The sequence below is a fragment of the Euleptes europaea genome, chromosome 9 (genome assembly GCF_029931775.1).
Source record: "Euleptes europaea isolate rEulEur1 chromosome 9, rEulEur1.hap1, whole genome shotgun sequence".
Taxonomy (NCBI): domain Eukaryota; kingdom Metazoa; phylum Chordata; class Lepidosauria; order Squamata; family Sphaerodactylidae; genus Euleptes; species Euleptes europaea.
In genome coordinates, this window is record NC_079320.1 from 13900321 (window position 1) to 13922906 (window position 22586).

The window sequence follows — 22586 nt, forward strand, 5'->3', positions numbered from 1 at the left end:
TGACAAGTGTTTGTCCAGCCTCTGCTTAAAGACTGCCAGTGTGGGGGTTGATTCTAGGTAGTTGATTCTACCTAGGTAGTTGATTCTACTGTCGAACAACTCTTACTGTAGAATTTTTTTTCTAATATCCAGCTGGTACCTTTCCGCCCACAATTTAAGCCCGTTATTGCGAGTCCTATCCTCTGCTGCCAACAGGAACAGCTCCCTGCCCTCCTCTCAGTGTATGGTGGACCACCAGAGACATCCTTATTTTGGCGCTTGCCTCAGAAGGGAAGGTGTTAAATTAAGTACATTATATAGCACACAAAGGCTGCATCTGGCTTGGTGGGTCATAAGTCTAACAGGCCTGGCTTATCCCTTGGAACAAGGATAAGCCACAGCCCTACAGCACCATCTTTCTCCGGTCTTGCTGACGATCCTCCCAATTGGAGGTTACTCAGGAACAACATCAGTAGGTATATGGCTTTATGCAGTAATTCCACACCAAAACTAGATTCATCAACAAGTGTATACCAGCATGTTATCAATGCCCACCCACAGACCACCCAAAAACTTAATCATCATATAAGCAGTAGCTGCCATTGAAAGATCTCATACACTGAGCACTATAAAACACAGTTCTACAGCTATAAACCACTACAATTAAGTACTGTAGCATCAGAGCACTTACCAGCATGTTTGTCTCATGTTCAGCATCTGGCATGTAAGGATACTGAATGTAGAACATGTCATTCCGTACCATCTTCTTCCTCATTCGACAGGGCCCTTCTGTCATCTCCAGCATCCATTTGTCCAGATGAGAGCCAATGGGAGGGCCCCACAGTCCTCGCTCCCGTAATAACTCGTACTCAATCTGAGACCACTCCTCCGTCACATACTTCAATGCATTTTGTTGACGCTACAAAGAACACCATAGGTTAGCCTCCATGGTCTGCTTAATCATACGTCAAATATGCACAAGATCTGATTTGAAAATGCAGCCGCTATTTTGTACTATGTGGTTCTGTTGAAAGCCCTTGATAAGGCAGGGGAGTAAAGAGAGGCAAGACTGAGATCTCTTTGCAGAGAGACAAGGGTACAAAGCAGTACCAAGGCTGTTAACAGGAGATATTATTCTCTGTATTCAATGGAGTCAAAGACTCATCTCTGCGTGAAACACAGCAAACTGAAGATAAAGTTCCAGGAGACAGAGTAGTCCTCCTCTTTGCTCCCTCACAACAAATGCCATATCCCACCTCTGGTAAAAAAAAGCACCAGGCTTGATTCAAATTTGTTTTTGAAGATCTGCTTCTGAAAAATCACGCAAAAAGATTAACACACAAAATAGTAGCTTCTCTAGGTAATTAACGTAATTTCAGCGACATGTTGGAAAATGGAAAACGCTGAATCATCTGTTGCATTGTGTGAGCAACATTAAAAATTATATTAAGGCAGGCTTGATAACTTGGAAAAGAGTGTTACAGATACTGTGGACCGCCAAAAAACAAAACAAAAAACAAGCGGGTTCTAAACTGTCCCTAGAAGCTAAAATGGCTAAACTGAGGCTATAGTACTTTGGTCACATTATGAGAAGACAAGAGTCACTGGAAAAGACAATAATGCTAGGAAAAGTTGAAGGCAGCAGGAAAAGAGGAAGACCCAACATGAGATGGATTGACTCGACCAAGGAAGCCACACCTCTCAGTTTGCAAGACCTGAGCAAGGCTGCTAACGATAGGATGTTTTGGAAGACATTGATTCATAGGGTCTCCATGAGTCGGAAGCGACTTGACGGCACTTAACATACACACAAAAGTATGATAAAAAGCATTAATTGTGATGATTTCTCTGATTTACCTCTTGATATTCTTTATACTGCATGTCTACCAAGTCTCGAACCACTGCAATGTGCGTAAACATCCACTGGGAGATTTCCTAACGACAAAAATGCAAACATGTTTATGAGTGCTGTTTCATGTTCCCTGCTAAATTGCTTTGTTGTTTTATGCTTCTGGATCCTGCTTCTACGCTGAGCTGTTCTTTATGCTCCTGGGGGATTTGATGCTGCTGATAACTTAAGTCTTGATGATGGTATTGTTCTTACTTTTTAAGTCACCTTGAGCAAGACAGCCTAAAATCTTTCTGGCTAAAATAATGGGTTGGATCCAGCCAGCTTCCCCCCCCCCCCATACACACACTCAATTGCACACAGTTCCTTTCCTTTCTAGAGCTCATGACCCAGATAACTTTTGTCAAAGAGACATAAGAACATAAGAAAGGCCCTGCTGGATCAGACCAAGGCCCATCAAGTCCAGCAGTCTCTTCACACAGTGACCAACCAGGTGCCTCTAGGAAGCCACAAACAAGACGACTGCAGCAGCACCATCCTGCCTGGGTTCCACCGCACCCAATATAATAGGCATGCTCCTCTGATACTAGAGACAATAGGTATGCAGCATGACTAGTATCCATTCTAATGAATAGCCATGAATACCCGTCCTCCATGAATATGTCCACTCCCCTCTTAAAGCCCTCCAAGCTGGCAGCCATCACCACATCCTGGGGAAGGGAGTTCCACAATTTAACTATGCGTTGTGTGAAAAAATACTTCCTTTTATCTGTTTTGAATCTCTCACCCTCCAGCTTCAGCAGATGACCCCGTGTTCTAGTATTATGGTATTATTATCCTAAGTGTTCTAGTATTATTATCCTAAGCATCTTAACCGCTCCCCATAGGACAGTTGCTCTAGTCCCCTAATCATTTTGGTTGCTCTTTTCTGCACCTTCTCAAGCTCTGTAATATCCTTTTTTAGGTGTGGTGACCAGAACTGTACACAGTATTCCAAGTGTGGTCTCACCATAGATTTGCACAAGGGCAGTATGATATCAGCAGTTTTATTCTCTATTCCTCATCTAATTATGGCCAGCATGGAATTTGCCTTTTTTACAGCAGCCGCACACTGGGTTGACATCTTCATTGAGCTATCCACTACCACCCCAAGATCCCTTTCTTGGTCTGTCACTGCCAGCACAGATCCCATCAGTGTATATGTGAAGTTGGGATTTTTTGCCCCAGTATGCATCACTTTACTCTTACTCACATTCAATTTCATTTGCCATTTTAATGCCCATTCTTCCAGTATGTAGAGATCCTTTTGGAGCTCTTCCCAGTCCGATTTTGTTTTAACCACCCTAAATAATTTGGTGTCATCTGCAAACTTGGATACTACACTGTTTAACCCCAACTCCAGGTCATTGATGAAAAGGTTGAAAAGCACCTGTCCCAACACAGATCCCTGAGGCACCCCACTGTTCACATCCCGCCATTGGGAGAACTGACGATTGATTCCTACTCTCTGCTTCCTATTTTTCAGCCAGCTCTCAATCCATAAGAGGACTTGTCCTCTTATCCCATGACTATGAAGTTTGCTTAGCAGTCTTTGATGGGGGACTTTGGCAAAAGCTTTTTGGAAATCCAAATACACAATATCCACAGGCTCATTCCTGTCCACATGCTTATTGACGCTTTCAAAAAACTCTGTTAGTGAGATGGGACCTACCCTTACAGAAGCCATGTTGGGTTTTGCCCAGCAGACCTTGCCCTTCTATATGCTTGACAATTCTATCTTTAATAATCCTTTCCACCAATTTACCCCCCCCCTTCCTTTTTGGCCAACAGAAAAATTGGATTCAGCCCAATATACTTAGACACAGAGAAGAGTCTCTTTTTCAACCCACATGCATATAAAACAAGCAAAATTTCAAGACGTTCTGATTATTTGTGAGATTCTGGTATTTTAACCACCCTAATGTGAGGTTTTTAAATAACGTGATTCAGAAAAGCATTTGAGCAGGCTTTTGATTTCCACATGCTAAAACTCAAAGTGCTTAAGGCTGCAATACTAAACAGGGGGAGGGGGCGCTCCATAGAAGCTGTCGTGACCCCGTGGCAGCATAAGTGTACATTTAACCCAGGATAAGGGGCACTCATGCCGCCACGGGTGGCATTCACACTGGCGCTGGGACGTGATGCAGCACACAGGGCTTGGGCACTGGCGCTGCCTCTGGCAGCGTTCCAGTGGCATACATCCCCACACCAGCGTCCTGGGAAGCGTTCCCAGGGACGGAGCTGCCTTTTAGCAGCTTCCTAACCCCTTTCACCCTAGGAATGTCACCTCACGCAGCATTGCTACACCGCTTCTTTTTGGTGGCACAGCATCGCTGAATTCAACAGGCCGACTTTTGGGGGTTTTATTTTTCGCTGTGTCTATTTTCCTTTTTTGAGGCTGGGAAGCCTCAGAGGAGGCGGTGCAGTTGCGCCACTCCTAGCCACAGTGGATCTACCTCCCCTCAGGGTTGGGCTGCCCCTGCTATCTAGGATTTAAGGCTGTGACGCTTCCACAGATAGCTCGTTACTCGCAGGATATAGCATACAAAAAGGCAGAATTTACTAAGCTAGTTTGTATCACAAAACCATCTACTACACAGATGGCAAATGATCTTCCTTCTCACTATCTTTGTCCATGCAATAATATTAGCTACCTGTGTGGACAGGTTATGTTTGTTCAGCCCACTTTCTTTTCGGTTTCTTCTTGATCCGGTTAGCTTCGAAAGACCGAAACCGCTGCTGACTCGTGAAAGTTTGGACTGTGTCGTGGGGACCAGTGCTTCTCCTCTGCTGATGCATTTTTTTTCATGAGCTAGAATGCCAAGAGGGAAATTGAGTTGATTATATATATATAAATAAATAAAATTGTTGGAACCCTATACAACACACAAGCCATGTTCTTCCAGCAAGGAACTCAGATTGGTAAGGAACAGGGTGATGAAGAACCATCCCTGCACTCCACGGGCAAGTTCCTAAAGCCAGCCCTGCAGAGAATACACTGAGAAGTTCTGCACTCCAAGTAGCCCTTTTTCCCTCCTCGACAAGAATAAATCTTGGTAACCTACATCTAGTGCTCACCGTATTTTATTTTTCTGTTATTTATAGTTCACCCTTCTCGCAGGGAATCAAGGTGGATTACACATGGGGCACTCAATGACTAATGCATTAGAATATTAGAAGTCTGGATCCACCAGAAAGAAACAGAAGCACACCATGAGTATTAACATGACACATTAAGCAGTGCAGAAATTACCTAATAGGATCCTACTTACAATGTACTGTATACAGCAGTAAAGACCACAAGTTTGTGAAACCATTTTGTATTTTGCTGCCCTACTACCTGCGCAGAAAAGCCCTCTTGAATAGTTTAGTTTTGCACAGTTTATGGAAGGCCAGCAGAGTGAGCGCTTTCCTGGCCTCCTCAGGCGGGCCACTCCACAAGGAAGGAGCCACAACGGAGGAAGCACGTGTATGGGCAGTTGTGGATTTTGCCCATTTGCAAGAGGCACCTGCAGAAACCTCTGCTGACGTGAGCGGAGTTGTCATGGCGGAGTATAAGAGGTGTTTATGTAAGAGGGGCCAAGACCATGAAGGGCTTTACATGTGACAGCCAATACCTTAAACTGAGCTCGGTAACAAATGGGGAACCAACAGAGGTTCTGCAGAGTGGGAGTTATACGCATGCTCCGTCTGGCTCATGCTAATAGTCTGATGGGCGGGGAAAAGAGCGAGCCGCGAAAGAGGCCAGTGGCCCTGGCCGGCCAGCGGCCGGCATCCAAACCAGTCGCCGCCCACCCACCCCGACAATAGGGGTCATCTTATACATGGGGGCATCTTATACATGGAAAAATACTGTACTAAGCACTAAAATTACAATAACGTCTGTTGTCTAATAAGAGATGCTGTCAAATAGGCCCCAGCAACCAATGCAGCCTCTCACGCAAGAAAGCTCAGCACAATTATTCTTACCCAAATGGTTCTGCCAACACTTTAAACTGGCTTCTTCAACGAGAGGCTTCACCAACGTAATATCCACATGGCCTCTATCGTTGACAGGGAGAGATACTTTGAATGCCTCCTCCAGAACCTGCTTCTTGCTGTAGATTAGTTCTGTCCACACGCGATTCACAGCCTTTAGAAGGAGCTGGCGACCTAAAAAGTGAAAACACCACCACTGTGAGCTAACACTGGCTACTTGGCAGCGCAACATAAGCAGTGGTCACTTGGTAGCACAACATAAGCCAGCATAGTGTAGTGGTTAGAGCAGTGGTTTGGAGCGGTGAACTCTGATCTGGAGAACTGGGTTTGATTGCCCACTCCTCCACATGAGAGGCGGAGGCTAATTTGGTGAACTGGATTGGTTTCCCCACTCCTACCCACAAAGTCAGCTGGGTGACCTTGGGCAAGTCACACTCTCTCAACCTCACCTACCTCACAGGGTGTCTGTTGTGAGGAGGGGAAGGGAAGGTGATTGTAGGCCGGTTTGAGCCTCCCTTAAGTGGTAGAGAAAGTCAGCATATAAAGACCAACTCTTCTTCTTCTTCAATGGATGAGAGCTAAGCACATCGCTCAGAGAAAACCACAGACCCTTTTGACTTAGTTTACATCTACTGCTATTACAATACATCTCCAGACGACAGAGATCAATTCCCCTAGAGAAAATAGCTGATTTGGAGGGTGGACTCTATGGCAGTGTGCCATGCTGAGGTCCCTCCCCTCCCCAAACCCTGCCCTCCCCAGGCTCTAACACCAAAATATCCAGGTATTTCCTGGAGAATAAGGACTTTTGCTGTTTTTTAAAACTCTAATGTGCTGAAATGCCCTGACCTGGATGGCCCAGGCTAGCCTGATCTTATCAGATCAGGGAGCCAGTGTGGTGCAGTGGGTAAGAGCAGCAGACTCTAATCTGGAGAACCAGGTTCGATTCCCCACTCCCCCACATTAAGCCTGCTGGGTGACCTTGGGCCAATCAGTTTTCTCAGAACTCTCTCAGCCCCACCTACCTCACAAGGGGCCTGTTGTGGGGAGAGGGAGGGAAGGTGATTGTAAGCTGCTATGAGACTCCTAAAGGTAGAGAAACGTGGGGTACAAAAACTAACTCTTCTTCTTTTTCATCTCTTATTGGAGGCAGGGGGGAAGAACACTGAAAAATTGCATGGAACATCTTAAGTGATGTTCTTGGATTGCCAATAGCCATTCACTAGGTTTCTTCAGTGAAATAAGAATCAATTTCAAGCATTCAGGCAGGGGAGCTTAAAACACCCCCCCCCAAAAAAAATGAATCTTCTCTTTTAGACCCCATAGCATGGATACATGTGGGCAGGCAGGATAAGAGTTTGTTTTGGGCTGTAACTTTTGCATGCTGGCTGGCGAGGCTGTGATGTCGATCAGTGGTTTCTAATCACCAGGGCAACCTTTGCCACCGTAGAAGGGAGAGGCAACCCCCCATGCAAATGGCAAGTGCTATTTAACGACCATGGCCGTCACTGCAAAAGATTCTAGGGCACAGACTCCAGGCACACTAGCAGCTCGAAATATTAGCAGTGGTTCAACAGCACAAACTTGCACGTGGTTCCTAACATTGCAGGCACTCCTGCCCCTTCATTTGCTGCCCCGTTTCAGTCCGACTGCTTCATAATCTGCCTCCATGACAGGCTCACTCATGGCTGGCAACCCCAGCTCCATTTTCAGATATTAAGTTTAAGCCTTGGTCAGTTCTTTGTCCAACCGAACGCCCAGTAGTAATAACAAAACTTTATTCAACACAATAATGCACGTGTAGATTGCACGTAATGCGAGGGAAATGAACATTTACACTGGTTCTGATCATGATTGTATACAAAGAAATAGAACGAAGTATAATCACACACCCTCATAGTTCTTATTGGATTCAATCTTCCCTCTGAACCCTGGATTGTTCCCTTTCTCCTATCAGATTTAGAGGTGGATATCGACAAAATCCATCAGGTTGCCAAATATTTAACCCAGGTAATGGTTTTAAAACTGTCCCGGTAAATGACACTGGCATTTGGCCTAAGAGATTTTGTTGAACATGTATAACTTTATTATAAGCTTTATACACCATGTATTTTATACATTTTAGGCATCTATGTGTTATATGTATATGCTTATGACTTTGTTAATGAGCAATAAACGACCAGTACTACTTATTGGATTCAACTGGCTTTCATGCTCCATACTATCATCCAGCGTTAAGTATCTAGCCATTTTATCATTATATGATATGCCAACGGATATAGTGACCTGTCACCACAGAGAACCTTGTCCAATGGCTGGCTTTTGATTTTTAGCACATCTTTAGGCTCCGTGTCAATCTAGCCCCCACCCCACCCCCAATTGCAGAGAAAAGATAATAATATGCAATGTTGCACAAGGCCTAAAATATTTTTAACTATTTTCCCTCAGAATCAATACTAGGAACAAGGATGGAAATGAGGGGAGACCTCAGTCAGCGTACTTGGACAACTCCACGTTCTGAATTTTATCAGGCTTTCTTTCCCCCGTTTAATTGTCTCTGTGGCTCATTTGGAGGTTTGCTTATTCTTCCCTTTCAGCCTTCTGCATCTTAACTACTCACTTCAGTACTTTTCAAAAACACGGTTATAATAAAAAAAAATTCCTTCTTCTGAGCACAGGGTCGATTGCTATGTGCCATGACTGATGGGTCCTGCTGATTTTGCTGGGAGACGGGGATTAGACCTAATCCTAATTATTCCTGACTGATGATTACCAGGATCTCCTTACAGCAGAACGCAGCCTATAATCAGTGTGACTGGTTCATATACATGAGATTATCCTCTATTTTCTGTCAATTATACCTGACTTAGACCTATATTTTAATGATTCAGCCGTCAGTGCAGCACAGTCACTATAGCATTGGTGTATTCTCTGTTCACAATTTCTAATCTCCTTTCCACTCTACCAAAAATAACAAAACCAGCAACAACAACAACCCAAGACAGACTAACAAGGCAACAGGAATGCATGAGAAATACACAACCAGCTCATGGTGTTAGCTGACATTGAAGACAAACAGTCTCTAGCTGCTTTATTATGTGCTATTACCTTCACTAGCATCTTGATTGTAGACTCCATCTGGCTCTATGTCAGAAGGGATCATGATGTGCCAAGTGGTCATTCTGGCTTCTGCTTCCAGGCCAAACCCATCCACGCTGCTGCAAATGTCATCCAATAAGAAGATAAGAAACAAAGGGAAGGTACTTGCTTGGAATAGAGGTAAAGGGAAGGTGGATTGGGGGAGAAAGCAGATCAATTGAGAAATAAAATATGTTAGAAATATTGTCGAAGGCTTTCATGGTCAGAGTTCATTGGTTCTTGTAGGTTATCCGGGCTGTGTGACCATGGTCTTGGTATTTTCTTTCCTGACGTTTCGCCCGCAGCTGTGGCAGGCATCTTCAGAGGAGTAACACTGAAGGACAGTGTCTCTCAGTGTCAAGTGTGTAGGAAGAGTAATATATAGTCAGAAAGGGGTTGGGTTTGAGCTGAATCATTGTCCTGCAAAAAGTATCAAAGGTAATGAGCTAATGTGATACTTACAGGACAATGATTAGCACATTACCTTTGATACTTTTAGCAGGACAATGATTCAGCTCAACCCAACCCTTTCTGACTATATATTACTCTTCCTACACCCTTGACACTGAGAGACACTGTCCTTCAGTGTTACTCCTGTGAAGATGCCTGCCACAGCTGCTGGCGAAACGTCAGGAAAGAAAATACCAAGACCACGGTCACACAGCCCGGATAACCTACAAGAACCAAAAGATGTTAGACATTCTTTGAAGACAAGGGAGGGGACCCTCCAGACTTGCAGGGGAAGTGAATTTCTTTCTCCTCCCTCTGATTGTCCTTAACTTACACTACGTAATTCACCTTGAGTATCAGGGAGAAAGGCGGACGATATGGTAGGTAGGCAGACTGTAGGACTACATGGTATATGGTAGGACTATATGGTAGGACTACAACCAATGGGTTGAAATTAAACCAAAAGACTTTTCAGCTAAACATTAGGAAGAGCTTCCTGACAGAGGGATTCCTCAGTGGAACAGACCTCCTCAGGACGTGGTAGGCCCTCCCTCTTGGGAGGTTTTGTTTTGGAGCAGAGACTAGATGGCCATCTGAAAGCAATACTGATTCTATGAATTTAGGAAGATTGTGAGAGGGAGGGCAGGAAGCGATGAGCCAGTGCTTGGCTCTTATGGCCCTTTCTTATATACCCAGGGTAATGCCGATCGCCACTTTGGGGCCAGGAAGGAATTTTCCTCCAAGCCAGATTGGCCCAGGGAACCTGGAGGCTTTTTGCCTTCCTCTGGGCATAGAGCAGGGGTCACTGGGGGAGTGGGGGGGAGGGAGAAGCTGAGAAATTCCCTGCATCGTGCAGAGGGTTGGACTAGATGACCCTTGGGATCCCTCCAGCTCTACGTTTCTAATAACAACAGCCCCCCTTTCCCACCCTTTTGCTCAATTTTTCTTTCCTACTGACCCAGATCCCTTTTTTTTTGCCTCCCATCTTCAAAGCTGCCCATCCTCCTCTCCCCAAATAACTGTTAGTGGTCTTCCTCCCTAATTTGGGTGTTCCATGTGATTATATGTTTTCATTGAATAACTGTGTATACCTACCTTATCTTAATTTCTTTAAATGTTGAAACACTTTGATGTTTTGAAATTGGGGACCTTATTTGGGGGGAAAGGCAGTATAGAAATGTTTTAAATTAAGAGAAGAGGTGGTTTTTATACCCCACTTTTCTCTACTCTAAGGAGACTCAAACCGGCTTACAATAGCCTCCCCACACACGCACACAACAGGCACCTTGTGAGGTAGGTGGGGCTGAGGGAGTTCTGAGAGAACTTTGCTAAATGATAAATAAATCTATGAGCACTGAAATATTGTGAGACTACCACACTGGATCTACGCAGCCAACTGGGACTGCCTAAGCAGCCAATGTTGTCTGGTTGCCTAGGCAAACCAAAATGGCCACCAAGAGCTCATGGAGTAGTCATGTGAGATCTTGGCACAAACCCTTTTATATTTATTTTCTCTCCCCAATTTGTCAAATTGAAGATTTTCTTGCAAACTCAGGCTTGCAAAGACATCTTCCCCTGTCCTTACCTGGCCCAACTATGCGGATGTTTTGATCCACATGCCAGGGGCCAAGTTCAGAATTAGATATAAGATTCCACAGTGGACAAATCTGCTTTTAAAAAAAGGCAGAGTAGCTTCATGGGTGTTTGGGGGAAAGGGGTGATCCAGCCATCAGATGAACTACATCACAACTAGAAGGAACAAGGAAATTTCAGTTATGAAGTTATACCTCATCAATAGACCTTCTGCCCACCAGAGGGCTCTCTCCCGCTTCACCATCACTGGAAGAGGACCCTACCTATATAAACAATCTATTGTGTGGTAAAACGTTATGGATAATATCACTTTGACTGGGGGTATTGGGTGTTTGGATACGTCCCACTCAACCCCAAATAATTACACATTCAAAAAAGTTCTGATAATTGGTTCTTGTAGGTTATCCGGGCTGTGTAACCGTGGTCTTGGAATTTTCTTTCCTGACGTTTCGCCAGCAACTGTGGCAGGCATCTTCAGAGGAGTAACACTGAAGGACAGTGTCTCTCAGTGTCAAGGGTGTAGGAAGAGTAATATATAGTCAGAAAGGGGTTGAGTTTGAGCTGAGTACTGTCCTGCAAAAGTAATGTGCTAATCATTGTCCTGTAAGTATCAAGATAATGTGCTAATGAGGGTATGGTATGTTAATATGGAACCATAGTATCCTGAAGTGATCTGTTAATGTGTGTAATCCAAAACTAATCTGCATGGCTATTGTTGAATGTTGTCTTTGTTAATCTGGAGGTTTTCAGAACATACTTACAGGACAATGATTAGCACATTACTTTTGCAGGACAGTACTCAGCTCAAACCCAACCCCTTTCTGACTATATATTACTCTTCCTACACCCTTGACACTGAGAGACACTGTCCTTCAGTGTTACTACTCTGAAGATGCCTGCCACAGTTGCTGGCGAAACGTCAGGAAAGAAAATTCCAAGACCACGGTTACACAGCCCGGATAACCTACAAGAACCAATGAACTCTGACCGTGAACGCCTTCGACAATATTTAGTTCTGATAATGTCAGGAAGAAAGCTATAAACCCTTTTCCTCACCTAGTCTTGTGTGTGCAATGTGTTTATTTGGGTTAAGTAAGGTCAGAGGGTTAGCTATGTTAGTTTATTGCTGCAAAAATAAGCTCATACATAAATATTTCACCTAGTGAGGCGAAGTAGGCTCTAGGCTATGAAAACCTATACTAGAATCAGATCTTTAGTCTAAAGTATGATGGGGAAAGCAACCTGTAGTCTGAAGTACTATAGTACAGAAACAGTCTAACATATGATGAACCGCTTTTCCAGAACAGGCCTCAAGCTTTCTGTAGGGAGAAGGGCAAGAAACAGATAGCTGTGTCTCAGAAAATGCATTATACTTCCCCCTTGTGGTTAACCAGTTTATATATGTGGTGTGTGTGGACAGGCACTACAAGCATGCCTCAGAAGTTTATTTATATGATCATAATAACATTATTCTAACAGCAAAGTCTGAATAAGTTCCTCAGAATAGTTTTTCCACATTCCCTCACCATTATTTACTTGCTGTTGGGAACAATTTGAAATTTTTAATAAAAGCTGGCCAAATTCTGTTTACAAAGGAAAAAAATTTAAATCATAGAATCAGAGAGTTATAAGGGACTACCAGAGTCATCTAGCCCAACCCCCTGCACAATGCAGGAAATTCACAACTACCTCTCCCCCCCCCCCCCGCCCCAATATCCCTCTACTCCATGCCCAGGAGACGGCAACAAAAACCCTTCAGGATCCCTGGCCAATCTGGCCTGGAAGAAAATTGCTTCCTGACCCCAAAGTGATGATCGGCATTACCCTGGGCATATTTCATCTAAGAGTGAAGACTGACACACCATTTGTAGAAGAGAGGGCCTGGTTCAGTGTTTACTGCAGGTCACCTGAAGAATACATGAGTATGAGGGGGGGGGGAGATCAACCCAGCATTCACCCTGACAGAACGCATACCGTTCATGTAAAATGTGAAGCCTCTCTCTCCACCCCAAATTGGGTGACTTCTTATAATGAGAGTTTTAATAAGGACCCATTTCCTTCAAGCTTTGTCCAGGCACTGGCAAACAGCAGACAGATAACTGGATGGCCCTTGAACTGGATAGCCCAGGCTAGCCCGATCTCATTGTATCTCTGAAGCTAAGCAGGGTTTGCTCTGGTTAGTATCTGGATGGAAGTCCGGGGTTGCTCTGGAGAGGCAGGCAATGGCAAACCACCTCTGAACGTCCTTTGCCATATGGGGTTGCCATATGTCAGCTGTGACTTGATCGCACTTGCCACCACCACATAAGAACATAGGAACATAAGAAAGGCCATGCTGGATCAGATCAAGGCCCATCCAGTCCAGCAGTCTGTTCACACAGTGGCCAACCAGGTGCCTCTAGGAAGCCCACAAACAAGACGACTGCAGCAGCATTGTCCTGCCTGTGTTCTAAAGCACCTAATATAATAGGCATGCTCCTCTGATCCTGGAGAGAATAGGTATGCATCATGTCTACTATCCATTTTTACTAGCAACCATGAATACCCCTCTCCTCCATGAACAGGTCCACTCCCCTCTTAAAGCCTTGCAAGTTGGCAGCCCTCACCACATCCTGGGGTAGGGATGCGCCCCCCCAAAAAAGAAAAAAAGACAGAAAGCAAAGAAAGCACCATTGTCATGCTCTTGGCAACTTACTAAATCAGCTGGCACATGAAGAACACCCTCTGGGACACTCACCTCCCCGCGTGAAGGTTAACCAAGCAATGAGCCAAGCAGCTGATGAACTCTTGGTCATGGTTCCCAGGCCCTAGGATGAGGTTCCGATTGACAGTGAGCATCCTTAGCGAGTCGAGGAGAGCAACTTGCTGTGGTACAGTTTTGTGTGGCCTCGAGAACTGGTATAAGATGGTCCTATTCAGGCAGTGATAAACGGCATCGAGCGATAATCCCTGAGATCTCCGTTTTGACTAAACAAAAATGGACACGTTAAACAGTGACATTTCTATTCAACAAACACGCTTTAAAAAAAAATACTGCTGGCATTAATTTTGTCCGCTCAGATTAAAGGTTCAACTGCCTAGAAACGTTTGCTTAAAGCAATGTGGCTTGAATCACTAACTTCTAACACTACCTTATTGCCACTGAGGTGATCTTTAAAAAATTTCTTACAGTAAGGAGAGCACAGAATAAGGATCAGACAGCTTTTGCCTCAAGAATTTAATTACAATATTCTGACACGTTATGAGGGAAAACAGGAAAAAAAGTTTATCCAAAGAAGCTTAGAAGAGACACACCGGGGGGGGGGGTCATTTGTGAAATTTACTCATCCCCCAACAAGGTTGTAATTGTCTGTTGAAATTTAAGGCAGTCCCCATGTCCCCACACTGCATTGTTCACTGGGAGTATTAGCCTGTCTTTCTTTCATTGTTCTCCAGTTGTGTAATCGTTGATGAGATATATTATACTGCTTTTATTTTGCTGTTCTCTAACTTTGCAATCCAGTTTATTGCACTGTTTATATGTATGTATTTACTGGTCTTTATTAAATTTAAAGGTAGTCAACTGTGCAAGCACTGGGTAATTATTGACCCATGAGGTGACGTCACATCCTGACGTAAGTAGGAAGACTATGTATAGAGGGTGGCTTGCTATTGCCTTCCCCAGTCATCTTCCCTTTACCCCCAGCAAGCTGGGTACTTATTTTACCAACCTCAGAAGGATGGAAGGCTGAGTCAACCTTGAGCCGGCTACCTGAAACCGACTTCCGTCGGGATCAAACTCAGGTCATGAGCAGAGCTTGGACTGCAATACTACAACTTACCACTCTGCGTCATGGGGCCTCACGGGTCTTTATTACCCATATTTATACTTTTGTAAATTGCCTTGCGTCTCAATGAGAAAGGCAGATGGTAAACGAAGTAAAACTGTATAGCAATAGGTGGTAAGGAAATTAGTCTACATGTCAAATACTTTTTTTGTCAAATGATGGAAAATTTAATTTTCATAGTATTTCATCTCAACTACACGAAATAAACTCAGAACTCTTGTATCTTCATAATGCAATATACTGAGATGGTCCAGTACAAGAAAAGCACATAGGATGATTCCTGCACCAATCTATAGCAATCAGATGAAGCAAACAATATGTAAGACTAGTTCATACCTGTGCAATTAACTGGATTATGAAATCTATGAGCAGCTTGGATTCCTTATTGAACATGCCTTGCCAAAGCTTATCCACCACTCGTTGCGTGAAATAGAACACATTGTTCACAAGGACTTGGTAGCTTCCTCCACTTGTAATAGGAAGAGATGCATCTTCACCTAAATTATAATAAGAACATTACAAGACTTTATAAAAGCCATTCATGCATATACACAGAACGTCTGTGTGACGACAACTAGTACTGAAAGGAATAACTATAAAACCAGATTTTTGTTTTAACGAAATATTGCTAAAAAAAAAAAAAAATTAGGCCACATCCAGATGTAATGACAAACTTCTGCTTGCCCATAACAGGTACAGACATGACAGGGGTAATTTTTTATGGAATAACTTCTCTGATTATATAAACCTTGGAAACGGAGCCTTGGCTTACCTGTGAGGGCTCCTTCTTTCTCTGAGGGAAGAGGACATCTGATCAGCGGGTGTTTCCTTTTCCTATGCTCAGGGAGAGGCAGGATATTAAACCTTTTGCTGCCTGCCCTCTGCTGGAAAACGCCCTGAACTGTCAATTTGAGGACTTCAATAGTAGGGAAAAGAGACAGGAAGCACATAACACGTAATACAATAACATAACACGTAATGCAGAAAAACATGCAAGAATAATTGTCTGTAAATACGTAACAACAGGTAACGTAACGTGAAAAAACAGTGATTGTTAGAACATTGGGTAATAACACTCAGGACAGAGTGGATGGTTACTGTACTTTTGAAGTTAGCGCATTGTGATCCTTTTATTAATATTCTTCACCCTGGGTGGGCAAGATGTCCTCTTCCCTCAGAGAAAGAAGGAGCCCTCACAGGTAAGCCAAGGCTCCGTTCTCTTCTCTGAGGATCAGAGCACATCTGATCAGCGGGATTTTCAAAAGCTGTGTTATCTGGGTGGGATTAAGGATCCTTCACTACTTGCTGCAGGACTTTTCTCCCAAAGGCCGCATCCGCAGAGGCATAGGTGTTGATTTTGTAGTGCCTGACGAATGTGGAGGGGCTTGACCAAGTGGCCGCTCTGCAGATTTCTTCCACTGATGCTTGTGCATCAAAGGCCGCTGAAGTCGCTGCGCTACGCACCGAGTGCGCTGTAATCCCCTGCGGAGAGGACATGCCAGAATGTTTGTAGCAGAGTTGAATGCATTGTTTGAGGCACTTGCTAATGCTTGGATTAGACATCTTGGATCCCTTGTTGGGTGGAGAAATTGACACAAAAAGGGCCTCCGAGCGTCTGAAGGGCTTAGTCCGCTTAAGATAAATTCGGAGTGCTCTCCTCAGATCCAAGGTGTGCCAGTTCTTTTCTCTTGGATGAGTCGGATTGGGGCAAAAAGATGGTAAGATTAGCTCTTGTTGCCTGTGAAAACCGGAGTTCACCTTTGGTATAAAAGTTGGGTCCGGCCTAAGGACCACTTTGTCTGCGTGGAATACGCAAAGGCTGTCCCTGGAAGAAAGAGCACCCAACTCCGAAACTCGTCTCGCTGAGGTGACTGCGACGAGAAAAAGAACCTTCATACGTAGGAAGGCTAAGGCGACCTCTCTCAAAGGTTCGAACAGTGGTTTAGTCAGGGCGTTTAGAACTAAGTTCAGACGCCAGGTAGGGAACCTGTGTACAGTAGGCGGAGATATGTAGGAAACCCCTTTTAGGAAGGTGGTGACGTGAGGGTGTCGAGTCGTGGGGTAGCCATCTAGATGGGTGAGTACAGTGGCTATGGCCGCGACCTGTCTGCGAAGAGTGGACGCCTTTAGTTTAAGGTCCAAACCATCTTGTAGAAAGCGTAGAAGGTCAGCTGTTGTAATGGTTAGGGGATCCAGTCGCTTTCTAGCACACCAGCGCACAAACATCTTCCAGGTAAAGTTGTATATGCGTTTTGTTGACAATTTTCTGGCTTCTAACATGGTGGACACTACCTGTTCTGAGTATCCCCAGCTCAGCATCCGCTGCCTTTCAAGTCCCAAGCGGTCAGTTTTAACCACGCCGGGTCCGGGTGCAAAATGGGGCCTTGTTGAAGAAGATCCCTGGGTACTGGGAGCTCCCACGGTTCTTGAATGGATAGTTCTCTCAGCGCTGGGAACCAAGGACGGCGAGGCCAGTGAGGCGCGATCAGGATGACGTGGGCCTGCTCTGTTCGAATCTTCCGGATAACCTTGGGGAGTATCGGGAGGGGCGGGAAGGCATATAGTGTCTCCCTTGGCCAAGGAGTCTCTAAGGCATCGACGCCCTCCGCCTCTGGGTGATTGTACCTGGAGAAGAATCTCTGTAGTTGTCGGTTCTTCGATGAGGCGAACAGATCCACTGACGGACGACCGAATCTCGCATGGATGAGGTGAAAGATTTCCCTTTTTATAGTCCATTCTCCTTCGTCCACCGTCTGTCTGCTCAGCCAGTCTACTTGCAAGTTTAGGACACCTTTTATGTGTTCCTCCCTTATTGAGGCGAGATGTTTTTCCGCCCAGTTGAGGATGATTAGGGCCTCTGCGTGGAGGGAGGAGGAACGAGACCCTCCTTGCCTGTTTATATACGCTTTCGCTGACACGTTGTCCGTTCTGATGAGGATGTGTCTGTTCTCTATCATTGGCTGGAACTGAAGAAGAGCTTTGTGGATGGCCCTCAACTCTAGTTTGTTGATATGGAGACGAGTCTCCGATGTTGTCCACTGACCCTGCGCTATGTGATGCTGTATAGTTGCTCCCCAGCCTTCTAAGCTCGCGTCCGTAAAAATCTGAATCGCGGAGTCTTGTATGTACGAGAGTCCTTTGGCCAGGTTTTCTCGGCGTACCCCCCACTTGAGGCTGCTCCTGACTTGTTGGGACAGAGCCATGCGAGGGTTTCTCTTTTGGGAGATTTGTACCTGGTAAGGTTTCAGGAACCATTGAAGAGACCTCATGTGTAGACGAGTCCATGGTACCAGACCTATGCAGGACACCATAAGGCCTTGGAGACTTACTAGAGAAGAGAGACCCGCCGTTCTCGCCAACATGGTGGTTTTGGCTAGGGTGATCAGTTTGGAGATCTTGTCCTGAGGAAGGAACATCTTGTTTTGCGAAGTGTCGATGATGGCTCCCAGATGGTGTATTGATTGAACAGGCGTAGTTAGACTCTTTGACATGTTCACCAAGAAGCCGTGGTGGATCAAGGTCTGAACAACAACAAGGTGTAATTGACCATAGGTGAAGTGGAGGTATCTGCGATGGGATGGGTGTATCAAGATGTGAAGATACGCCTCCGTCAGGTCGATAGATGTAAGGTATGCCTGAGGTCGTAGAGCCTCCACAATGGAGCGGAGTGTCTCCATCCGGAAGTGTTTTTTGCAGACAAAGCGGTTGACATACTTCAGATCCAGTATTGCCCTCCAATCTCCATTTCTTTTGGGCACTGTAAAGAAAAAGGAGTACACCCCTTCTCGCCGCTCTGAGGTTGGGACGTGTTCTATTGCCTGGATCTCTAAGAGGTGTTGGATGGCTGCCTGGGTCCGAAGGGCTTTGTCTGGTCTTCGAGAGATCGGAGATATAACGTAACGATTTGGAGGGGGTCTTAGAAATTCTATGCTGTAGCCTTGGCGAATTAGTTGTTGCACCCAGGCATCTGTGTGAGGAGAGTCCCAGATGTTTGCAAAATAAATAAGTCTGCCCCCTACTGGAATTGCTGAAGAGTCATTGCTTGTTTTGTTTGTCACCAAATCGTGGTGACTTCTCTGGACCTTGGTTCTGGAAGGCAGATCCCTTTCCGAATCTTGAACCTCTCCTGAAGGATCCTCGGCCTGAACTCCAGCCGCCTCTTCCTCCATCGGATCTGGGGCGAGCCATGAAGTGGGAGGTCCGAAAGGTCCGAAAGGAATGTGAAAATGATGGTTTTCCATCTTTCTTGAGGTACTTAGGTAATGCTTTCTTCTTGTCTTTGGTCTCTATGAGGATGTCATCTAGCTTGGGACCGAAGAGACGACCTCCCTCAAAGGGGTATCCCAGAAGTATGGATTTTGACCCTGCGTCAGCCGACCAGGATCTAATCCAGGCTGCCCTTCTAGCCACCGAGGACGCTGCCAAAGATTTTGCTGTGAAGGACATAGAGTCCAGGGTAGCATCGGCCATGAAGTTGGAGGCTTTTAGGAGCCTGTTTAGGTCATCCAGCACTCTCTTGTTTTCCTGTGGAAGCAAGTCAATAATCTTCCTAATCCACATTATACTAGCTCTTGCCACCAGGGATGCTGTGGCTGATGTCTGGATAGACAGAGCTGCAGTCTCATGCGCCTTTTTTGTGGCATAATCAATTTTTCTATCTAGGGGATCTTTTATGCTACCTGCCCCGTCCTCTGATATTAAGCCCGAGGATTGTAGATCTGTCACAGGGGCTTCTACCAGGGGTACTTGCAATAAGGTCATGGCTCTGGGTTCCAGGGTATACAACTTTTTTATTGAAGCTGGCACCTGCTTAGTTGACATGGGTTTTTGCCACTCTGCCTTAATTAAGTCTTCAAAATTCTCAGGGAAAGGCACTGAAAGTGGTTTAGACTGTAATCTGGCAAAAAACTCCTTAGAACCCCTGAATTTAGTTTTGCTTTTAATAATTTCAGTGTCCTCATCTTCATGGAGGTCAAGGGCTGCCATGACTTTACATAAGAAGGACTGGTAGTCTTCTGCCTTGAATAAACGTGGGTGGAGATCTTGGCCCTGGGCCCCCCTTCTTGCTCCTCTTCTGAGGAGAACTGTCCTTCTTCTCTCTCCTCATCTTCGGAAGAGAGATGCTGGTGAACTGTCTTGGAATTGGGGGGTGGGGGTGCCTTTCTGGCTGCCTTTGTTGGCCAGGAAGAGCTGGAACCTTGGGCTGTAGGCTCTGAACGCACAGAGCCTCTAGATGGGGAGGATGCCCTTGAACTCAATGGCCCCCTGGAAGAAGATTCCCCAAGGAGGGCAAATTCCTCTCTTAAAGCCCTTCTCATAAGCTCAAGCATCCCCTGCTCACTGCCCCCCCCCCCCGCCATTAAAAGGGGAAGGGAGGTTTGTACATTACCGCCTGCACTGCACGTAGCCGATTCTCCCTTGGAGCTGGCAATACGGGCGGGCTCTGCGCTCTCACCCTCGTCACCCATCAGGGACGAACGGGGAGGCTCCGCGGTTGTTTTCTCGGCGCGCGTCTTTTTCGCGCCTTTTTCTCCGTCGTCCTCAGCCGGCTTCCTCTTTGATTCGGCCGCCGCGGCGGGAGTCTCCTGGCGCCGCTTGCCCTTCCCTCCGCAGTTTTCTGCTGGCTTGTGCCGGCGGGAGGGAAGGAGCTCCGTTGCCACTGCCTCATCTCCTGAGAGGAGTTCCTCCCCAGACTGCTCTGGCGAAGCTGCCATTTTCCTCAGAGAGGGAAAATATGGAGGCACAGGAGGAGGGGGGGAAAACGGAGCACAAAAGGACAAAGGCGGCCACGGGAGGAAGGGAACACAACGAACGGAGGGGAACAGTTGTTAGAAGACAGAAATATAGGATGGTAAGGTTGAAAGTAGAAGATTAAAGGAGTAAGTTGTAAGGCCTAGCTACGGAGCTCGCTCCAACGCTGCTTCTCCCTCTGAGGCAGGAGGAGAATTTGAAAGTTCAGGGTGTTTTCCAGCAGAGGGCAGGCAGCAAAAGGTTTAATATCCTGCCTCTCCCTGAGCATAGGAAAAGGAAACGCCCGCTGATCAGATGTCCTCTGATCCTCAGAGAAGAGAACCGTCTATGACAGGCCCAGACACATCTTGTTGTCTTGCTTGCATGCTTCCCCTTCTGTGCTCGATGCACGAACTGTCACAGAAAGCTTTCTGGTTTCAAAAACCTTCAATCGAGGCACAATTTTCTGTGATGTCTGAACGCAGGTGCCTGAGTAAATGGAAGCTTCTTTCCCTCTCACAAACAGGGATTCATCTGAAATTTAGAATCCCAGTTTGTGGGGAGGAAACAAACCTCCAGTTTGCCCAGACATTCAGACATCATGGGAAACTGTTCGATTCAAGGCTACTGCAACCAGGAAGCCTCCATCTGTAACCAGGAAGCATCCAACTGACCTCCATTTTGAGAAAATGGTGCACAAGAATGAGTTATAATGCACATGTGATGGAGAAATAGAGATCTGACTTGATGTCTAAATGCAGCATTAATTTAAACTCAGAGATGGACTACTTATAACAATATCAATGACATAAGGCATGCTAGAAAGGAAATACATGAATTGCTGTCCAGCAGAAGAATACCCCATAGACGTACAAGTGTTGAACCTCTCAACTGAAGTAGGATGGATGGACAGATATGCAACTCAACCCACCTACTTCTTGCTAAGTCTCCGCTTAAATATATAAATATTTATAGCAAATGGACAGAGGAGGTGTTTGCTGCCTCTGACTACAGAGGTTTCCTTTAGTCACCATGGCTGGTAGCCATTGATGGATCTCTCCTCTAACCCCCTTTTGAAGCTGCCCAGGCCATCACTGCACCAAATGGCAGTGAATTACACAATTTAATTACTCACTGAGCAAAGAAGTATTTCCTTTAGTCTGTCCTGAATCTACTGCTGATCAACTTAACTGGGTGCCCCCAAGTACCAGTATTCTGGGAGAAGGAGAAAAATTCTCAATCCGCTTTCTCTGCTCAATGTATAATTTTATAAACCTCTATCATACCCCCCTCTTTCGTCTTTTTTATGTAAACTGAAAGGTCCCAGCCTCTTTAGCTTGTCCTCACAGGAAAGGTGCTCCAACCCCTTAATCGTTTTGGTGATTCCGCACTCTCTCTTGCTCAGCAATAGCCACAACACTCAGTATTGTGTTGTTTCAAAGTTACCAAAGGAATAGCATTACAAGTTAAATAAGCGTTACCCAGTAAAACATCAGCAGCAAGCAAGTGGTCCATCACACTGTCCAAAATATAGGTCTGAAATTCTTTCTGCTGTGCCCTTGTTGATCTCTCAGGAGAGGCCTAGAAAATACAGAATGGATAATAAGGAAAGAGGTGTAGAAGCTGCCTTAAGCAGCTGCTATAAAACCTTGCAATGTATTGTCTGCCTGGTGATCAAAATTCACACATGTATCTAGAATGAGACCCATTTCTAACATCCAAAATAAAAATGTCACTATTACGCTTTCCCTTTAAAATAGGCAAATGCCTTGATGCAGTGGTTATCAAAAAGCAAGTTGAGATGGGAAGGAAGGAAGGAAGGAAGGAAGGAAGGAAGGAAGGAAGGAAGGAAGGAAGGAAGGAAGGAAGGAAGGAAGGAAGGAAGGAAGGAAGGAAGGAAGGAAGGAAGGAAGGAAGGAAGGAAGGAAGGAAGGAAGGAAGGAAGGAAGGAAGGAAGGAAGGAATTTCCTAGGGAACCCCAATATAAATTTGCATTATAAAAC

The 22586-nt window shown here is 45.3% G+C and overlaps 1 protein-coding gene across 1 annotated transcript in view; it reads right to left on the minus strand.

Moving 5' to 3' along the window:
• WDFY3 (WD repeat and FYVE domain containing 3) overlaps positions 1–22586 on the minus strand; it is a 148917-nt gene that overhangs the window by 42682 nt on the left and 83649 nt on the right. Inside the window, exons 34-41 of the mRNA XM_056855997.1 lie at positions 22065–22164; positions 15190–15350; positions 13764–13993; positions 8954–9063; positions 5837–6019; positions 4522–4679; positions 1837–1914; positions 671–898 (exon numbers count right to left, since the gene is read on the minus strand). Of these exons, the coding sequence (XP_056711975.1) occupies positions 671–898; positions 1837–1914; positions 4522–4679; positions 5837–6019; positions 8954–9063; positions 13764–13993; positions 15190–15350; positions 22065–22164 (1248 nt within the window). The remainder of the gene's footprint in view (positions 1–670; positions 899–1836; positions 1915–4521; positions 4680–5836; positions 6020–8953; positions 9064–13763; positions 13994–15189; positions 15351–22064; positions 22165–22586) is intronic.